General features: G+C 36.3%; 1 protein-coding gene and 1 long non-coding RNA gene across 2 annotated transcripts in view; both read right to left on the reverse strand.

Annotated features, from left to right (window-relative positions):
* Window positions 1–313: 313 nt before the first annotated feature.
* On the reverse strand, window positions 314–9,071 carry LOC128574066 (uncharacterized). Its single transcript, XR_008376599.1, has 3 exons — window positions 8,905–9,071; window positions 7,401–7,487; window positions 314–434 (listed from the first exon to the last, which is right to left on the reverse strand). It is a non-coding gene; the product is annotated as an uncharacterized LOC128574066 (long non-coding RNA).
* A 5,797-nt stretch (window positions 9,072–14,868) lies between these two features.
* The window catches only part of LOC128573444 (ankyrin repeat domain-containing protein 26-like), a 122,813-nt gene continuing 115,023 nt past the window's right edge, over window positions 14,869–22,658 (reverse strand). The window contains exons 16-18 of the mRNA XM_053573719.1: window positions 22,124–22,197; window positions 21,706–21,790; window positions 14,869–15,000 (exon numbers count right to left, since the gene is read on the reverse strand). Of these exons, the coding sequence (XP_053429694.1) occupies window positions 14,869–15,000; window positions 21,706–21,790; window positions 22,124–22,197 (291 nt within the window). The remainder of the gene's footprint in view (window positions 15,001–21,705; window positions 21,791–22,123; window positions 22,198–22,658) is intronic.

The raw sequence follows: 22,658 nt of genomic DNA on the forward strand, positions 1-22,658 counted from the left end.
AAATACAAATAACCTAACTCTCAACTCCATTGAAATATCAATGACAACTTGGTGGTTTGGTTGCTAAGCAGCCGGCATGAGGGCAGTTTGTATATGGAAAAGCAGCAATACTGGCTTCAACTGCAAAATTCACTGAATAGTCAATAGGCCAAGAAACATTATTTAAAACATAAATAAATTTTTGTTTTAAAGATATGGTATAAATTATTTTCTTTTCGCAAAGATTCTCCCATGTGATACATTGAATGAAAAACAGTACACCATTTAAACAGCCCAGTAAGAACATTTTATTATCTTTCTGATTATGGAACTTTTTTTCTGTAAAATTTGTATATATTCTCATGTGCTTTTCCAACTAGAACTTGGTTTACATTTAACACATCATATGATTAAAGGAGAAGATATGTCGAATCCAGATGCATATTCAGAAGCAGCTAGGAAATAAAAAAGAATTTTTGACTAAAAGATTTCATAATTAACTGAGTATAAGTCAGTAAAGAAGAATTAAGAAGTTATCCAATATTACAGAGGATTAAAAATATATCTGCACAGTTATGTTAGTAATGAAAAATTATTAAGAATAATATGCCTAATGCTACATATTAATTATAAATTGATTATCACTGTGGTTAAATTATCAGTTTCTCCTTTTCTCATTCTTCATTCATCTATTCTACAGTCCTATGCTAAGGTACTGTGGCAAGCATTGAAATTACAAGACATAATATAGTCCATCCCTCAACAAATGTCTACAATAACCTGAAAAAAGAGCTAGGCCATTTCCAGAGTCACAGACACCATGACAGGCCCAAATCAGGACAGTACTGAAACATGCACACAGAAGCCATCCTAGTTTTGTGTCAGCATCACAGGCTTTTTGGTGGAGACAATATGTAGGTTGCCTGAAGGACAAGGGAGAGGAAGAAGCTACCGCACGCAGCTGATGGGGTGGGGAAAGAACATGGGGAATCCTAAGTGGTTTAGTTGAGCCAGTTGCTTGAACACAGGGGCAGAGCACAGTAAGTCCTAAGAGATAAAGCTGAATAACGTCACATAAACCAAATTGATTTAAGTATTTTTATTCCCATGCTAAGGAATTTGGTACTTTTCCTAAGGGCAAAAGAAAACTAATGACAAGTAAATGATCAGACATTGAAAACGTCACCTGTCAAGTGACTGCTAATGAGCTATAATGGCTTGACTAAGTGTTACCACATGTGTCTGGGGACTTTGGCCTTAAATCACTAGGTAAACCTGAGAAGTTGGTGAGTCCTTTGCTTTCCAGTAATAGCTTCAGTGTGCTGAGAATCCCTCAGAAATGGCAAAAGTGAAGGAAGTGTAGAGCCAGAGAAAAAGATGCATAGCCTTCCCTCCCGAGATGTTTAAAGCTGTGAAACATGAATTAAACGAAGCATGTGTACACTCTTCACGATGAGTGTCTATGTGTTCACAGTTTTCAGTAGATTTGTGTGAGAAAAAAAAAAATGTAATGTAGTATCCTTTGACCACACAATAAAGAGTGGTGCCACTTGCTCTATCAAGTTCATTTCAGAAATCAATAATTAATCTTAACTTAATTCATAAATTTTGGCAACAAATCCTAGATCTGAAATAAGACAAATATTATATATAATGTTAAATTTAAACAAGAGATATTATCATGGGAATGACATATTTCTTTTCTTTTTTTTTTTTTTTAGAGACAGAGTCTCACTTTATGGCCCTCGGAAGAGTGCCGTGGTCTCACACAGCTCACAGCAACCTCCAACTCCTGGGCCCAAGCGATTCTCTTGCCTCAGTGTCCCGAGTAGCTGTGACTACAGGCACCCGCCACAATGCCCGGCTAGGGAATGACATATTTCTTATAAAATGCGTCCTTTAAACAAAAAATTTCGAAACTAGATCTGACGAGCATTTTTAAATAAAAGAATAATCACATGAGTGAAAGTAAATTCCAGCTTATTTTAAGTTTACAAACTGTTTTACGTAATATAGAACATCAAAATGTAATGCTATTTATAATAATCTGATAAAATACAGTTACCATAGGTTTACTATTGAATATACATCATTTCAGCGCCCTGATTTTTCTATTTATTAATATAAAGGTCAAACAACTCAAGTCATACTTTGTAATCCATGTATTTTTTTTTGTTAATTCTGAGCAAAACTCTGTTATTTATAAAAGTTGAATCAGTTTTTTCACTTTAGTTGATTTTCTCTTAAAAATGATCTTGGCACTCTCCAGTTTTAGAAAATTAGAATTTTTAGGTATGTTCAAAGCTAATAACTTTTCATCTCAGAATCTTTTTTTTTTTTTTTTTTTTTCAGTTTGGCCGGGGCCGGGTCCGAACCAGCCACCCTCGGTATATGGGGCCGGCGCCCCACCGACTGAGCCACAGGCGCCACCCATCATCTCAGAATCTTAAACATATACATGAAGTGGCATTGTCGTAATGTCCTATCCAAATTCTACTGACAAAAGATTAAGTGTAAATATTATGCCATCTGTGCTATTATTAACCTTTCCTTATTCATACAGATACAAACACTTCAGAAAATTTGCTTGAAGAAAAGAATAAATACAGGTTAAAGCTCATTTTCAAACTTAGTTTCTTTAGATTCAAGACTTTGTGTAACAGGATTAGGTGCAAAAGTATAAATAGCTTGTTAATCATAACTTTGTTTTTTTTCAGATCAGAAATAACTACCTTTTTTTAATATTAGATTAATTACAGTTGTTAGGTAATTTATTAAATGTGTGAAACAAACTATATTGCAAGTGTCTTGAGTATTCTTATTTAACTCTTGTATAAAATGTGTTCTCTTACTAAGTGCCAAAAATAGGATCTCAAATACTCTACTGAATATAGTTAATGTTTTGTGTTGATAATATAATATCCAAGGGATTTATAAATTATAGATATAAAGTCAATTTTTTTGAAATGTTATAAAACATTTCGTAGAGATTGGGGGTCTCACTATCTTGCACAAACTAGACTCAAACTCCTGGCCTCAAGTGATCAACCCACCTTGGCTTCCAAAAGTGTTGGAATCACAGGCCACTTTGCCCACACGACATAAGTTAAAATGGTTTCCTAATATTTTCATAGATTGTTTTCCATAACATTTCTGTGATAATATTATTGACAGGATTATAAAATATATAATGAAACCATACTAACTAGGTCTTATAAAAGTAAAACTTTAATACCAAATATAAAGAGAAGCTTTTACAGAATGAATACTCACATTACCATCAATAAAGACTATGTAAAATGTACATCCTTACATAACTTGCATTAAGGAACAACTAGTGTAATCTTATTAGCTTTCCCCAGGGAGCTCTTCTTTTAAATATTCGCTACTTATGTGTGGATTTTTTTTAACTCCTTTATGCCTGATTCACAAACTGTTTTATATACATTTTACTCATATAAAAATGAAATACACTTCTCAACAGATTGCTTACTTCTGTGCTAAAGGAGTGTTTTCTCTAGATGGAGAATACTTTTTATATAACATATTTAAGGAGAGGTCATCTTTCCTCCTAACTCTTAGCACGTGGTCGAAGTAGTTGCTCTTATTCCAACCCTGGAATCAGTTCTCTTTCTGCCTCTCATTGGCTTTTGAATACTTTCCCACATAAGTGATGGCAAGGGCAACTGTCCTTGGGAAAGAGACACCAGGTCAGATGTGAGAGCTCACAGGGAAAGAGACAGACCCAGGCCAAAGGGAAGGAGCATCTCTGGGAGGGCACCTAAAAGCTTCAAGAAAGATCTTGATTTTTTCATATTTTATTTATTTATTTATTAAATCATAACTATGTACATTTATGGGGCACAGTGTGCTAATTTGATATAAAATATGGAATGCTTACATCATACTGATTAACATAACCATCACCTCAATGATAAATTGTCAGTCCAATTCATAATTGCCAAGTCATGGAAGCAACCCAAATGCCCATTAACCCAGGAACAGATTAACAAATTGTGGTATATGTACGTTATGGAATAAGATCTGGATCTATGATGACTCCAGTCTTGCACTAGATGATGGGAGGCTGCAGTTATTTTGTCTGTATTCACAAGTGAAAATTGTCAAATATTAAAGGACTTTTAAAAAGTCTCTCTCACATTTATTTATTTATTTATTTATTTACTTTTTTGTAGAGACAGAGTCTCACTGTACTGCCCTCAGTAGAGTGCCATGACGTCAAAGGACTCACAGCAACCTCTAGCTCTTGGGCTTACGCGATTCTCTTGCCTCAGCCTCCCGAGCAGCTGGGACTACAGGTGCCCGCCACAACACCCGGCTATTTTTTTGTTGCACTTTGGCCGGGGCTGGGTTTGAACCCGCCACCCTCGGTATATGGGGCTGGCGCCTTACTCACTGAGCCACAAGCGCTGCCCTCTCTCACTTTATTTTTATGTTCCTATTAAGTCATGTATTTTTCCTCATACTTCTCTTAATAGAAATGCAGAATCATTGTCCCCAAGTGAATTATTCAATACAGTGCCTGGTACAGATGACAAAAGCAAAAGGGGGAGAAAAATATCTCGGTGACATTGATCACTGACAAGGTACCACCAATGGTTTGTGAAGTGTGTGGAGCAATATCTTAGGAAAAACTGATGACTGCCAGAGGAAATAAAAAAGCTTAATGAACTGCTAATATTTTCATACATAATACTAAGTCAAAAGCTATCTTAGCTCCCTATGGAGTACAATGCACCAATTATTTGTAGGAAAAGCACTGCCCCTATCTCCATGTTCTTTCTGTTTATTTGCAGGTGGAGATTAGGTTTCAGGTGGCAGGGGTAGCTTGAAGTCCAATATTAATATGAGGAGCACATTTGCAACTTTGTTTCTAATTTTTCATTCTTAAATATAGGAATATTGTAATATTATATACAGAACACAAATGTATCAGCAAATTTTAGCTAATTAAGAAGATTCTCTCATAACTGGTAACTTACAATCTATGTCCCAGGGAAATCTAAGTGTCCAGAGAGAACACTGTAGGATTAAGAGTCAAGGAAGTCACACCTAGAGAGGCAGCATGCCTCCTTTAGCCAGACGACTGTGTTTCTGTTTTGTATAATACGGTTTCATGCATTTTTTAAAGAAACTTTATATTTGTAAAAAATTCCAAAAACCCATAAAACACATTAATGTAATCAACCCCCTAAATTCATATTAGAGGCAACACTGGGTCAGAGAGATTGTAGTTTGTCTAAAGTCAAAAAGGAAATTAGCTTCAGCCCGGGAATGGGCTTTAGGTCACCTTCTTGAATGTGGAGTTCTTTTTCAGCTACTTTCTGCACATTGATAAAACCACACAGATTTTTAAATATAACTCAGAGAAAATGGAAGGAATATACACATTTAAAATAAACATTCCTTTCCTTCTGAAAAATTATGGGAGAATATTTCCTCCAAAATCTTCCCTTTCACTGCATCTGTACTTATACATTCTTTCATCATTATTCTATAAAATGATACATTATCTGACTTTCCTGGTAAGAGCCAATGAGGACATTTTATATTTGCAGAGTATTTAACACTCATTTTCTTTTTATATCCAGTAGTTCAATTTCATGACTCGGAAGTACATAGACCCTGATCATCTCATGTTTTGTTTTTTAAAAAAACAAACACTAAGTAAGCCAAATAATGAAGAAAAATTTGTAAGCTAGTATTTTGCCATTTAAGTATTAAAATCATCATGAAAATTAGTTGCTATTTGTTTTTGTTCAAACAAATGTTTTATGGTTTTTGTAAATTCTTTTTGAGACAGGGCCATGCTATATTGCTCAGGTTGGAGTGCAGTGGCTATACACAGGGATGATCACCGCACGCCACAGCTTGAACTGCTTGGGCTCTAGAGCTCATCCTGCCTCAGACTCCCACAGGAATGTGTTCCTGTGAATGGCCTTTGTAATGTCCCCCAGAGTGAAAATGGCCAAACATTAGATAAGCAATTTAAATTGGGACAAGACAGTTGAAGTAACTTTTTCTTTATGGCCTCTACAATTGACACAGCTTGTCATCATCGGATCCATTTTGAGATTTGCAGAAATGAATTCTTACTATGAATAAAATAAAATGGCTGTAATACCAGGTTCTTGTTACATCTCCAAGAGAAATGGGAACCATGTGTTCCTTTACAAGAAATTCTGAGTAGGAGGAATTAATTGATTCTCTTTGGTTGTCATTGCTATTTACACATCTTTGATACTTTTGCCATCTTGGTCTTGGATCATTCAGCAATGGTCAAATAGAGAGGCATGGATAAACTTCATTTTAAAAGCTCAATTAGTTGCTTGATTTCACTATTTAAAAAGTATAATACAATTGCCCAGAAATCTATACATTTTATGAAACTTGATACAAAACCGCCATAAGTTCAATGGTAATTAAGGACATATGGTTATGTAATAAAGTAAAAAAAAAAAAGAAATTAATTAGAAACAGAAATTAAGGGGGGCGCCTGTGGCTCAAGGAGTAGGGCGCCGGTCCCATATGCCGGAGGTGGTGGGTTCAAACCCAGCCCGGCCAAAAACCACAAAAAAAAAAAAAAAAAAAAAAGAAACAGAAATTAATATTTCTTTGTATTACAGGCTTATTGAATTCATAAAAAGTGTCTATGTTGGATTCCTATAGGTAGTAAACATCCTATGTGGTTAAAGTTTTGGATGGCAAGCATTCCCTTGTGATTAGGGGTGGAACACTTTAGGTGGTGCAGGAAACCTTGAAGTGTTATGAAACACAGTCACAGTGAAATCAATTACAAAGTAACTCAGAGCACCTATGGGTATTCATTCGATTATTAGGCAATAATGTTCAATGCCCTAAATGTAATTTAAATGTAGCTTTTTAGAAAATGTAAAATGCATACAGTAATGCATTTATGGGGTACAGTGTGCTGATTTCATACACAATTTGGAATGCTTACATCATACAGGTTAAGATCTATCTCTTTATGATTTAATAAAAAAATTAAAAAATAAAAAATGTAAAATGCATCAGTTTAGTTATATTTATCCCATCAAGGTAACAAATGGGTATCTCTTGAAAATGAGAGCACCAGGGACTTAAAAGAAAATTTCTGTTTCTTTTCTTAATTAAGGTAGATAATTATGATCTTTGCTTAACATGTTAAGTTAATTAAACAACTCGGCATTTCCACAAATTAAAAAGAAAAGTTATGTCAGAAATTTGAAACTCAAAAGAAAAAAAGATAACATAACTAACTTTGGTTAGGTAGTTCACTAGGCTGTTATCTGAAATCTCTGGGCTTGAGGCAGAAGATCACCAAGGTTCCCTTCAAATAAACTTTCTGTTGAAAACTACACTTTTTAAATATTTTCAATACAAGTGAATCTAGAACTGACCTTATGGCAAGAGTGATACATCAAGATCTGTTACTCTTTTTTTCATCAAGCAAATCAGCAGTGTCTTCTGTTAGATTCTGATGAATTCTATGAAGATTGCAAAAGATGAGTGGTTAGTATTTCATTTTTCCTAAAGCATTCCTAAGTGGCTTGCAATTTAATATTAAGAAGTTGGCATAAGTGTAAATAAAATTTCCATTTAAACCGTGTTTTGTAACTGAAAATGTGTCAGGGCAGGCCTACTCTGTGCAACTCCAGTTATAAAACCATTCTAAATAAGAAAATAGTTTCTGGGCGGCGCCTGTGGCTCAGCGGGTAGGGCGCCGGTCCCATATGCCGGAGGTGGCGGGTTCAAACCCAGCCCCGGCCAAATTAAAAAAAAAAAAAAAAAAAAGAAAATAGTTTCTAATAAGAAAATAGTTCAAGTGCAGAGGGGAGAGGTATGGCTGTCAATGATGCAAAGATCAACAGGGTACGCTCGCTGCCTTCTGTAATGGCTCTCTTTATAATAAACACTTGAGGGTATCATTAGAAATACTTATGTTTAGAGAGCAACTATGTGCAATAGGGAATATATCAATTTGCTTGACTATACTAAACATTCCACAACAAAAAAGTTAGAAAAAAACTTATTCTCTTAAGCCAGTACAAAGATTAAAAAAAAAAAAAAAAAAGTTTCTGAAAGACCTCTTCAAGCACTTGCTTTTGCCACCCTTTTACATTTCACCCACTATATGGGGAAAGTTAAGTATTGGGCACTGAGAGATAATTCAGAGCAACAACTTCTAGGTGAGAATGAGATGGCTGAGTTGGTGATCAAGAAGAACTTCAGCAAGCACCGGTGGAAATCAGCTGCTAACATTGTTACCAAGGCACGAGTGGTGGGGCCTAACCTTTTTGTGTGTCTTCCATACCTCAGGCTGACCGTGGCATTATTTTTAAGAACTTCGTGAGTTATCCATCCTTTATCTCTGTGTTAATCAAGTATGCAAGTTTTGCAAATATGCCTTTGTGTTGAATGGAAAAACTATACCAGAAATTTTTTCTCAATGTGCCCACTAGTGCCAAGACCAAAGATCACAGCCAAGAAAAGTTAATTTTCCAGGTGCCAGAAGATGCTGAAAGAATAGTTGTAGTACTTGACTATTTGGGTTTAAGTTGTAATCTTCATTAGATTAATGAAACTCATTAATATTTTTACCTAGGGGAATGGTGGCAAGAAATTTATAACAATATCACTGTCTAAATTATAAAGCTACAAAAATATCTAGCTGAAGGAATAAGAGATCAGGTTCACTACATAATAATTCATAGGAAAAAATTTCATATAAAATCATAAAAAGGGAGAAAAACAAACTGCTCTGAATGAATATTTCAAAATTAAGTTCACTAAGACCTGTTTTTATTTCCAAATAATTTCATGAGCGTCCCTCCCTAAAAAATTATGCATTGAGGCAAATTAATGAACTTAATTTATTTTCTATGATTTTGTGTTTTGACCTACTCTCTTAGTTTTTTGTATGACAATTTTCTAATTTTCAATTCTTTTAGATAGAGTTGCTTGTATTTCCGAAATGTGGTTTCATTGATTTCTTCTTGAGAAGTTTCTGTTACAGAGATTTCAGATTCCAGATATGCAATACAGGATTTCATCTGAGCTCCTGCTGAAACAATATGCTCTAATTTTCCTTGAGATGATGTTCCAGTCTAAAACAAATTGAAAGGATACATTTTAAAGAATTATAATATGAATAGTTATTGTATATTTATTTTTTAATGTGTTGAGTCAGTGATGCTCTGAGTAAGTTTAAACATGGGGAGAAAGCATACATTGCAAATGTTCATCATCAAGATCAACTAAGTTGGCAAAGCACCAATAGCTCAGCAGCTAGGGTACTGGCCACATACATTGGGGCTGGTGAGTTTGAACCCAGTCCAGGCCTGCCAAACAAGGACAACTATAACACACACACACAAAAAAATAGCTGGGCACTGTGGTGGGTGCCTGTAGTCCCAGCTACTTGGGAAGCTAAAGCAAGAGAATTGCTTAAGCCAAAGTGTCCGAGGTTGCTGTGAGCTGTGACACAAGGTTACTCTATTGAGTGAGACTCTGTCTCAAAAATAAAAACAACAAAAAAAGTAAGCTGTTAATATAATTCAATATTAAATATAATTCTACAAAAGGAATCATTATGTTAGAACTCATGTAATATGATCATTCAAAGAATATTAGAATCAATTTAAATTTTAAAAATGTTAAATAGTGTATCTTAAGAACAATTCAAGAATGTGGTCTAATTTCTAAATCACAGCTTTTTCTTTCCTGTGGATCTATGTTAACTTCTCTTAATAATCAAATGATTTTCTTTTTGTTTTATTTATCAAATAGTAACTGTGTACACTAATGCATTTATGAAGTAAAATGTGATTTGATAGACAATGTGGAATGCTTACATTTAAATGATTAACAGAACCATCTCCTCGCTTACTTATTTGATGTGGTAAGGCATTCATATGCTTTTCTTAATAGTTTAGAAATGTCTCATTGCATTATGCACATTAGGTTATTCTTCTTAGTAAAGTATCTCAAAAATGGGGAAAAAAAGTATCCAGTGTATTCAATACTAGTATGAAATCAGTATATAATCACCTACACATTCACAAGGAGGTCAGGAGCAGTGTAGGACCAGCATAGAAAGCAGGTGCCTGCTTGCAGAGGCTGGCCGACCCTCTGGCAGAGGGGTAAAGACAGGGAAGTACTGTCCTGCAGATTTTTTGGACTTGGGTGCTCACCACAGCTGCCTTGGGAGAGCCTGAGTGAGAGAGTGAACTTGAATGGTGCCCAGTGGCAGGGATTGAACTACCAGGCAGGGTGTAACTTTGATTAGGTTGGCTGCCATCAGAGGGCTGTCATTGTGGGAGGGCCACTGGGAAGAAACAGCCTGCAGGGTCCCAGCACGTGACTGGCTGTGGTGCACCTGATGAGCTTGGTAGCCATCCTTGGGGTGAGGTGGATGGTTCTCACATCCCAGAAAAGCCACTTTGTGGCCAAGGGGCACTGTTTGGAATGTTGAGGTGTGTATCCTAAAAAGTCTGGTAAAAGCTTCAGGCCCCCACCCTGCTATGCCTGAATGTTAATGAAACCACCATGCCCTGACTGAGGGATAATAAGTCAGAAAGAAGGAAGCGGGTTTCCTCAGCAACTAGACAGTGGCTTCCCACATCCATCTTATATAGCAGAATCAGCATGTTTGTTTTGCATCTCCAACACCCAGAGTGCCACCTGAATTCCAGGTAATATATTGCTATCTGTATGTATATTTAAAATTTTTTCCTTCTAATTTTTTTAAGTTTTTCTTTCCTTGTGTTTTATTTTTTCATTTTTAATTTCTTGTATAATAAGGATTCCATTTTATGTTAGCATTTCTTTGCTTTTTAAACTTACTTTTCTATTTTTTCTTTCCTTCCTTTTTCTAGATTTTTCTCATCTTTCCTTCATAAATTTTTCAAATGAAAACTAAGGTATCCCTCTATCCCTACTTTTTCCCCCAAGGTTTATAATTTTATTTATTTTCTTAATTTTATTCTCATCTGTTTTGTTCTCTTTCATTCTGTATTTTATTTATGGGACAGAGCCTTGCTCTGGGGCCTAGGCTGGGGGTCCATGGCATTGGCATGGCTCAAGGAGGCCTTAAAACCTGGGCTTGGGTGTCCTTCTCACTTTAGACTTCCAAAGGACAGTATTAGTAGGTCCCCCCAGTGACACAAAGATGTTTTCCTTTTGTATATGGTGGAGGCAAGGTCTTGCTTTTGGTCAGGCTGATAAGGAGCTCTTGACTGTGGAGAACCCAACTTCCTTGGCCCCTCAGAGTCCTGAAATTGCATGTATGGGTCAATGCACCCTGTTGAACACCACTATTACTCCCGTATTTCTCTTCATGTCCTTTCTTTTCTTTTTCTTTCACCTTTATTTTCTGTTTCTTTTCTCACTTCTCATTTATTTCTCTTTTCTTGTTTTTGTCCCTGTACCAAAAGGCCACTCCAACATTCAAGCACAGAGACAAGAACATTTAAGAAGAAGGACGTGAGAGGAAAAAGTAGGGGAAGGATATGGATAAAGAAGAAAGCACATATGAGGAAAAACCAACAAGAAAAAAAATCTGGCAACACGAAAAACCAAAAGATCACCCCTAAACTCAAGGGACCATGAGGCAGCTACCATAGAGGATCCTACCTAGAAGGAAATTATGGAAGTAACATCAAGGGAATTTAGAGTATGGATGGCAAAAATGATGAAGGGAATTGAAGGGAAAGTGGATAATTACTGAAGAGAAATCCAAAAATTGACTTAAGAAGTGAATAAAAGATAGGAAAGAGGTACTAGACCTTAAAGAAATAAAGGAGTCACCCAGGGAAGTTGAAGATGCAGTAGAAAGTACAAATAACAGATTAGACCATGGAGAAAGAAGAATCTCAGAGCTAGGGGATATGTCTCTTGAGCTAACTCAGGCATTTAAAGAGGCATAAAAGAGTAAAAGCAGAGCTTAGAGAATTATGGAAATTCATGAAGCATACAAATACACAAATTAAAGTGATCCCTGAGGGGAAAGGAAAATAACCCAAATGTATAGAAGCCCTTCTAGAGCATATTGTAAATGAAAATTTCCCAAGCATCACCAAAATTCTGACACAGTCCTCTTAGATGCATATCAAACTCTGGTTCATCTCAACAGACACATTGTAATGAACCTGTCCAAGGTCAAAATTAAAGGGAAAATTCTGCATGCAACCAAGAGTAAGCACCAATTTAATTATAAGAGCCAATCCATTAGGGTGACAGTGGACCTTTCAGCTGAAACTTTGTAATCCAGAAGAAGGTGGTCATTGACATTTAACTTTCTTGAATACAACAATTTTCAGCCCAGGATTCTGTATACTAGGTTTTTTTTTTTTTTTTTTTTTTTTTTGTAGAGACAGAGTCTCACTGTACCGCCCTCGGGTAGAGTGCTGTGGCATCTCACGGCTCACAGCAACCTCTAACTCTTGGGCTTACGCGATTCTCTTGCCTCAGCCTCCGGAGTAGCTGGGACTACAGGCGCCCGCCACAACGCCCGGCTATTTTTAATTTTTGTTGCAGTTTGGCCGGGGCCGGGTCTGAACCCGCCACCCTCGGCATATGGGGCCGGCGCTCCACTCACTGAGCCACAGGCGCCGCCCTGTATACTAGGTTTTAAATTTGACAGAGAAATAAAATCTTTTATTGACATGCAAACATTGATGAAATCTGCCACTACACGTCCAGCTCTGCAGAAATACTCAGACCCATTCTCCATACTGACCATCACAATGGACCTCCAAGAAAAGTAGACACCCAGAAACTGAAGAACAAAACATAGCTTCCACATTGGTGCAAAAAATAAAATTAAGCAATGGACCTTCACAAAATAAGGTGAATAGAACTCCACAATACTTAACAATTCTCTCAATGAATGGCTTGGAATCCCCACTGACAAGGCACAGACTGGGTGACTGGATAAAAAAGCACAATCCATCTATATGCTGTCTCTAGAAACACACCTAATGTTGAAGGACAAAAGAAGACTCAGGGTGAACCAGCAGTTAAGTAAGCGAGGAGATGATTACCATTTGCCTGAATTATTGTTTTCCAGGCCTTCATCCTTAGTCTTGTTTTATCCTTCAACATGTACAATCACCACATTATACCCCATAAATGCATTAAGGTACACAGTTATGATTTAATGAAGGAAAACATATTTAAAATATTAAAAAACAAAAGGAAATCAGAAAAGGAGGGGTTGCAAGTTTATTTTCAGAGACAATTGTATTTAAAGCAAAAAAGTAAGTAATAACAAAGAGGGTCACTATATACTGGTCAAGAGAAAAATAGAACAAGAGGACATTTCAATTCTAAAAGTATATAACACCCAACTTATATGGTCCCAGATTTATGAAGCAAACACTAATTGTCTGAACAATATAATATCCTACAACACCACAGTAGCTAGGGACTTTAACATTCCTCCAAGAGAACTGGACAGAGCCACTAAACAGAAACTACACATAGAAACAAGGAACTTGAATGCTACCCTAGATCAGTATGCTTAATAGACATATATAGAACACACAACCCCAAAGCCAATGAGAATATGTTCTTCTATCAGCCCATGGATCATTCTCCAGCCCACAGACACAAATCAAACCTCAACAATTTTTTTTGAAAATTTTAAATAATACTTTGCATCTTTTCAGTCCACCAGGGAATAAAGATAGAAATCGATTGCAACAAAAACCTTCATCCACACACAAAGTCCTGGAAACTACAAACTTTATGCTACATGACAGTTGAATCAAGGAGGATGAAAGAAGAAAATTATTAGATTTCATGAACAGCATGACAATGAAGCCACAGATTCCCAAAACCTGTGGGATACTGAAATAGATGTCATAAGAGGAAATTTCTTGCATTAGATACCAACATAAGAAATATGGAAAGAGAGCACATCAACAGCCTAATGAATCATCTCAAAGAAATGGAGAAGGAAGAGTAATCCAATTGCAAACCTAGCAGAAGAAAAGAAATAACCAAAATTAAATTAGAAATAAATGAAGTTGTAAACAAAAGAATCATTCAGAAAATCAATAAAATGGAAAGTTCGTTCTTTGAAAAGATAAATAAAATCAATAAACCTTTGGCCAGATTAAATAGAAAGATAGCATTAAAATCTCTAAAACCTCAATCAGAAACAAAAAAAGGGGAAATAACTACAGATACCACAGAGATACAAGAGATTATCTCTGTCTACTACAAGCAACTCTATGCCCAATAATTTGACAATGTGGACGAAATGGACCAATACCTGGAATCACACTGTGTCCCTAGACTTAACCAGGGAGAAATAGAGCTCTAGAACAGACAAATATCGAGCACTGAAATTTAAATAACAATAAAAAAGCTTCCAACAACAAAAAGAAAATCCCTAAACCACATGGCTTCACGAGAATTTGATGAAATCTTCAATGAAGAGCTTATACCTATCATGCAGAATGAATTCCAAAACACTGAGAAGAAAGAAACCTTCCCTAGCATGTTCTATGAAGAAAATATCACCCTGATACCAATACCAAGAAAAGACCAAAGTAAAAAGAGAACAACAGACCAATTTCACTAATGAATATCGACAGAAATATACTCAACAAAATCCTAGAAAATAGATTTTATCTATACATTTAAAAAATTATATGTCATAATCAAGTCGGCTTCATCCCAGTGATGCTAAGATGAAGCTAGTTTAACCTACACAAGTCCATAAACATAATTCACCATATCAATAGAAGCCAAATAAAGACCATAAAATCCTCTCAATAGATGCAGAAAAAGCATTTGGCAATATTCAGCATCTTTTTCTAACAAGAACACTTAAGAAAATAGGCAGAGATGACACATTTCTTAATTGGTTGAAGCCTTCTGGGACAAATTCACAGCCAATTTCACACTGAATAAAGTTTTCCACTTAGAACTGAAACTAGACAGGATGTCCACCATCACCACTGGTATTCCACATAGCTCTGGAAGTTTTAACTAATGCAATCAGGAAAGAGAAGGACATTAAGTGGATACAAAAGATGGCCGAGGAGGTCAAACTTTCACTCTTTGCCAATGTTATCATTTTATACTTAGAGAACCCAACTGATTCAACTACACGACTCCTGGGAGTGATCAAGATATACAGTAATGGTGTGGAGTATAAAATCAATGTTCTCAAATCAGGAGCCTTTGTGTATGCAAATAACAATTAAAATGAGAGGCAAACAGGGACACAATACCCTTCAGAGCAGCTTCAAAGAAAGTGAAATACCTGGGAATATACTTAACCAAGGACATGAAAGATCTTTACAAAGAGAATTATGAAACCCTAAGAAAAGAAATAGCAGGAGACATGAATATATGGAAGAATATGTCATGTACACGACTGGGAAGATTTGCATTGTTACAATGTTTATAAAACCCAAAGTAATGTATGGATTCGATGTAATTACCATTAAAATACCAACATCATACTTTGAAGAAATGGAAGAAAGAGTTCTGCATGTTGTATGGAAACAATAAAAAAACCCATAAAGCCAAGGAAATTATTAATAATAAAAACAAATCCAGAAGTATCACTCTACCAGACTTTACATTATATTGTAAGTCCACAGTTATCAGAACAGCATGGTACAGGCACAAAAATAGAAATACAGGCATATAGAACAGAATAGAAAACGTAGAGATGAAACCAGCTTCTGATTGCTATCTGATCTTTGATAAACCAAACAAATAATCACTATTCAATAAATGGTACTGGGAGAACTGGATAATTCACATAAAAACTGAAAGTGGACCTGCACTTTTCGTCAACTTGCAAAAATTGAATTCAAGATGGATAAAAGTTTAAATCTAAGACATGAAATGATAAAAGTCCTAGAAGAAAGTGCAGGGGAAAACTTGATGATGTAGACCTGGGGAAAGATTTTATGAAGACTCTGTTGGCAATCCACGACAATACCAAAATTAAACAAATGGGACTTAATTAAGCTGGAAAGTCTCTGCACAGGTAAGGACACAAAAACTAAAGCAAGATGCCATTAATCCCCCACCCTCCACCTCCCTCCCTGCTCCCTCCCTTCTCTTTCCCCCTTCTCCCTATTATTACCTTGTAACTGGGTTATAGCTTTCATGTGAAGGTCCTACATTAGTTTCATAATAAGGGTGAGTACATTGGGTACTTTTTCTTCCATTCTTGAGACACTTTACTAAGAAAAATATGTTCCAGCTCCATCCATGTAAACATGAAAGAGGTAAAGTTTCCATCTTTTTTTAAGGCTGCATAATATTCCATGGTGTACATATACCACAATTTATTAATCCATTCATGGATCAATGGGCACTTGGGCTTTTTCGATGACTTAGCAATTATGAATAGGGCTGCAATAAATACTCTAATACAAATATCTTTGTTACGATGTGATTTTTGGTCTTCTGGGTATATGCCCAGTAGAGGAATTACAGGATTGAGGGGCAGATCTATTTTCAGATCTTCAAGTGTTCTCCATATCTCTTTCCAAAAGGAATGTATTAATTTACATTCCCACCAGCAGTGCAAAAGTGTTCCCTTTTCTCCACATCCACGCCAACATCTCTGGTTTTGGGATTTTGTGATGTAGGCTAGTCTTACTGGAGTTAGATGGTATCTCAAAGTAGTTTTGATTTGCATTTATCTGATGATTAAAGATGATGAGCATTTTTTCATAAGTCTGAAGGCCATGTGCCTGTCTTCTTCAGAGAAGTTTCTCTTCAAGTCCTTTGCCCAGCCTGTGATGGGATCCCTTGTTCTTTTCTTGCTAATGCGTTTGAGTTCTCTGTGGATTCTGGTTATTAAATCTTTGTCAGAGACATAACCTGCAAATATCTTTTCCCATTCTGAGGGCTGTTTGCTTGCTTTACTTCCTGTGTTCTTGGCTGTGCAGAAGCTTTTTAGTTTGATCAAGTCCCAGCAGTAAATTTTTCAAGCAGCTTCAATTGCCTGGGGGATCCTTCTCATGAAAAACTCGCCCAACCCAATTTCTTCAAGGGTTTTCCCTGCACTCTCTTCTAGTATTTTTATAGTTTCATGTCTTAGATTTAAATCTTTAATCCAGTGAGAGGCTATATTGGTTAATGGTGAGAGGTGTGGGTCCAGTTTCAGTCTTCTACAGGTTGTCAGCCAGTTAACCCAGCACCACTTGTTAAATAGGGAATCTTTTCCCCACTGAATGTTTTTAATTGGCTTGTCAAAGATTAAATAACGGTAATTAGCTGGATTCATCTCTTGGTTCTCTATTCTGTTCCAGACGTCTACTTCTCTGTTTTTGTGCCAGTACCATGCTGGTTTTTTTGTTTGTTTGTTTGTTTTTGTGGTTTTTGGCCAGGACTGGGTTTGAACCCACCACCTCTGGCATATGGGACCAGCGCCCTATCCCCTTGAGCCACAGGCACTGCCCAGCATGCTGTTTCATCACTATTGATTTGTAGTATAGTCTGAGGTCTGGTAGAGTGATTCCTCCTGCTTTGTTTTTATTTCTGAGTAATGTCTTGGCTATTCGAGGTTTTTTCTGATTCCATATAAAACTAAGTATTGTTTTTTCAAGATCTTTAAAGTATGACAGTGGAGCTTTAATGGGGATTGCGTTGAAATTATATATTGCTTTGGGTAATATGGACATTTTAACAATGTTGATTCTTCCCAACCATGGCATGGTATATTTTTCCATTTGTTAACATTCTCAGCTATCTCTTTTCTTAGAGTTTCATAATTCTTTTTATATAGATCTTTCACATCCTTTGTTAGATAAACTCCAAAGTATTTCATCTTCTTTGGCACTACTGTGAATGGAATAGAGTCCTTAATTGTTTTTTCAACTTGACGATTGTAGGTATATATAAAGGCTACTGATTTATGAATGTTGATTTTGTAACATGAGACGCTGCTGTATTCCTTGATCACCTCTAAGAGTTTTGTAGTAGAGTCCCTAGTATTTTCCAGATATACAATCATATCATCTGCGAAGAGTGAAAGTTTGATCTCTTCTGACCCTATGTGGATACCCTTGATCGCCTTTTCTTCCCTAATTTTGCTGGCTAAAACTTCCATTACAATGTTTTTTTTTTTTTTTTTTTTTTGAGATGGAGTCTTAAGCTGTCGCCCTGGGTAGAGTGTAGTGGCATCACAGCTCACAGCAACCTCTAACTCCTGGGTTTAAGCGATTCTCCTGCCTCTGCCTCCCAAGTAGCTGGGACCACAGGTGCTGGCCACAACACCTGGCTATTTTTTGGTTTTAGTTGTCATTGTTGTTTGGTGGGCCTCTGCTTTGGATTTGAACCTGCCAGCTCAGGTGTATGTGGCTGGCACCTTAGCCGCTTGAGCCACAGGCACTGAGCCTACTTCCATTACAATGTTAAAGAGCAATGGAGACAATGGGCAGCCTTGTCTGGTTCCAGATCTGAGTGGAAATTATTCCAATTTAACTCCATTCAATATGATATTGGCTGTGGGTTTGCTGTACATGGCCTCTATTAGTTTAAGAAATGTCCCTTCTATACCAATTTTCTCAAGTGTTCTGATTATGAAGGGATGTTGGATGTTATCAAAAGCTTTTTCTGCATCGATTGAGAGAATCATATGGTCTTTGTTTTTTAATTTGTTTATGTTCTGAATTACATTTATAGATTTACGTATATTGAACCAGCCTTGAGACCCTGGGATAAAACCGACTTGGTCATGATGTATGATTTGTTTGATATGTTGCTGGATTCTGTTTGTTAGAATCTTGTTGAATATTTTTGCATCTATATTCATTAGTGATATTGGTCTACAATTTTGTTTTCTTGTTGGGTCTTTTCCTGGTTTGGGGATCAGGGTGATGTTTGCTTCATAGAACGTGTTGGGTAGTCTTCCTTCTTTTTCTACCTTTTGGAACAGATTGAGTAATCTTCAAGGGAATATGTGAATCCTAGTAAAAGTGGAATGTAAAGGTCTTAGCCAAATAACTAACAGAATGCCACAAAAGCTATGTTAACTAGTGTAATGAAAATGTGTCAAACGGTCTACGAACCAAGTTTATGGTGCCCCATGATCATACTAATGTACACAGCTATGATTTAATAAAAATAAAAAAAAAACTAAAGCAAATAAAGAACCTTTGGAATGGGAAAAGATATTTGCAGGTTATTAATCTGACAAAGGGTTGATAATTAGAATCCACAGGGAATTCAGATTAATCAACATAAAAAGAATAAACAATCCCATCTATCACTGGGCAAGAGTCATGAACACAACCTATGAAGAAGACAAATGAATGGCTAACAAACATGAAAAAAAATGGTCTTAATCATCACAGAAATACAATCAAAATCATTTTTAGATATCACTTAACCCCACTCAGAATAGCTTACATCACAGGGTCCCAAATGAGATGCTTGTGCAAATGTGGAGAAAAGTGAACATCTTTACACTGTTGTTGAGATTTCAAACTATAGAGTCTCTTTGGAAATAAGTAGGGAGAGTCCTCAAAGAACTCAAATTATACCTCCCATTTGATCCCACAATGCCACTACTAGGCATCTACCCAGAAGAAAAAAATGGCACCTTATCATAAAGACATCTGCATTTGATTATTGCTGCTCAGTTTACAATCACCAAGATGTGGAAACTACCCTAGTGCCCACCAACTCATGAATGGATTAACAAACTGTGGTATATGTATACTATGAAATACTACTTAGCCATAAAAAGATGGAGAATGTACATCTGGATAGTTAGAAAACATTCTTTTTAGTAAAGTATCACAAGAATGGAAAAGCAAGTATCCAATGGATTCAACAGTAATATGAAGCTGGTAGACCAACTAATACATGCCCCCAGAAAACAAAAAGTCAATTTAACTCCAGTTGAGCTAAGGGGGGAGGAAAAAGGGGGAGAAGGGAAGGGGATCAGTGTGGTCCCACCTAATGGGCACATGTAAGAACATAGGGCACATCTCCCCAGAGTGAGAAACAATTATAATAGGGACTTTCCCTAACAAACTCAAAACCAAAACAAAACAAACCCCCACAAAGTTTAAGACTTCTCTATAATAAACATGCCTTTTCCCTGTTTCTTGCAGCTTTTCATTTATTTTTATTTTTACTTTCTATTTTAAATTTTATTTATTTCTGTTTTAAACTTTCTTTTATTTGAGCCAGGGTCTTGCTCTCACTCAGTACAATGCCATGATCATAGCTCATTGCAATCTCTAATATGAAGGCTCATGTTACTTTCTCACTGCAGCCTCTTGAATAGCTGGGACTATAGGGAAGCATCACCACACCCACACCTGGATAATTATTTTTTCTTTCTTTCTTTCCTTTTCCTTCCTTACTCCCTCTCTCCCTCCCTTCCTTCCTCAATTAAAAAAGAGGGTCATCAAGGCCATATCTTTCAGTCTTAGTTAGCTTTACCTCTCAGCACCACCTGCAGGTCCTTCCTTCCTTCCTTCTCTCCTTCCTTCCTTCCCTCCCTCCCTCCTTCCTTCCTTCCTTCCTCCTTACTTCCTTTCTTCTTTCCTTCCTTCCTTCCCTCCCTCCTTTCTTCCTTTCTCTCTCTCTCCTCTCTCTCTCTTTTTTCTTTTCTTTTCTTTTCTTCCTTTTCTCTCTTTCCCTTCCCTCCCTCCCTTCCTTCCTTCCATCCTTCCTACCTTTCTTTCTTCATTTCTTTCTTCTCTTTCTTTCTTCTCTCTCTTTCTTTCTTTTTGTTCTCACATTACCTAGGCTTGTCTACAGCTCCTGGTTTCAAGCCTTCTACAGTGCTTAGATTACAGGCATGAATCACCTCTTACAGCTTTTCTATCATCCTGTTTCTCCCCTTGCTTTGAACTCTATTTTTTTTTTTTTTGAGACTAGGTATAACTTTGTCACCCAAGATCAAGTACAGTGCTACCATCACAGCTTGATGAAGTCTCTAATTCCTGGGCTCAAGTGATTCACCTGACTGGGCCTCCAAGGAGCTAGGACTGCAGTTCACCATGATGGGCTAATTGGTTTATAGTTTTTGTAGAGATTGGCCCAGGCTTCAGGTGATCTTTTTGCCTTGGCCTTTTTACTTTGGCCTCATAAAGTGCTGGGATTCCATGGCATGACTGTGTATTAATATTCCTTAATACAAGGTCTCATCCAGAGATCTATTTTTCATCACTTTTTTAAACTAAAATCTTTTACAATCCTACACTTCCAATTAAAAAAGAGGGCCATCAAGGCCATATCTTTGAGTTTTAGTTTGCTTTACCTCTCAGCACTACCTGCAGGCACTGACTAGGCCCTTCCCTGTGCTCCTGGATGAGCATCTATCCTGAAATCTCCAAACCTGAAATCCAAAATGCTTCAAAATGTTATTCATCTTACATATAAAGATGACAGCACAAGTGGAAAATTACACATCTGAATTCATGTGACAGGTTTCATTGAAAACACACATCTTTGTTTCATGAAAAATTTAGTACTTAAAAATATTATATCAAGTTACATTCGGGCTTTGTGCATAAGTTGTTCATGACGCATTAATGAATATTGTGTTTAGACTTGGATCCCATCCTCAAGATATTTTATTGTGTATATATAAATATTCTAACATCTGAAATACTTCTGGGCATTTGGGGTGCAGAATGTACAGCCTGTACTAGTAGAGAAAAAAAGTTCCTTTTAAGTATGATAGAAAGTAAGAGATTGACTTACTGAACTTGCAGATGACACATACTTCTCAATGCAGTCCAGTGCCTTTCCAAAGTTTACTTTCATTTTTGAATTTTCTTTTTCAAGGCTAAAATACATATTATAAAATAATTCTTATCACAGATAAATTTTTAAAATGCCATAAAGCTTGTGAACAAATATCTAAAGGCATAATTAGAGAATTTCTCAAAGTTTAACAAAGCAGATGATTTGGCAAAGGTATTTTTCTAGGTGTCTTTTTGGAAAATGTATAAAATTTTGAAAAAATATACAAAGGCATGCATTTCAAAATAGCTTAAAGTTGAAACTTTCCTTGGCTTCACACAAACATACTTATTATCTGAACAGATACAATCTCATATTACACTGCTATTTGCTTTATGAATACTCAAGTTATTTTGTGTGCTGCTTTTAACTGTACCTTTGCATGCGGTCTTCCATCATCCTTTTACATTTTATAGTCTCTGCTAACTGATCTTCCAGAGATTTCTGCACCTAAAACAAAAGATTAAAAATAATTTACACTTGGAAAAACAAAATGTCCACCAATGGATTAATGGATAAATGAAATGTGGTATACATAAAAATATTATTCTTGGGCTATGACAATGTTTTTATTAAAATCTTACTACCCAAATCATTAATTTTAGGAATTAAGTCAATTTCTTTTGTAAAGTCAAGGGGACAGGCACTACTTGCAATAAGTACTATCACTATGAAGGGGATAGATATTTTTATCAGAGACGTTTTTCATATTGTCTACCATATTCTTATACGCAGGTTGTCCCTGACTTGGGATCCTCCAACTTCCTATTGTTTGACTCCATAATGATGTGAAGCCCTTGCAAGTTTGACATAATGATGATGGCCACCTTAATTTTTTTGACTTTAAAATGATATGAAACACCCCAATTTCAATGTATGTTGAATTTTGATTCATGATCCTTCCCAGGCTA

The sequence above is a fragment of the Nycticebus coucang genome, chromosome 21 (assembly GCF_027406575.1).
Source record: "Nycticebus coucang isolate mNycCou1 chromosome 21, mNycCou1.pri, whole genome shotgun sequence".
Classification (NCBI taxonomy): Eukaryota; Metazoa; Chordata; class Mammalia; order Primates; family Lorisidae; genus Nycticebus; species Nycticebus coucang.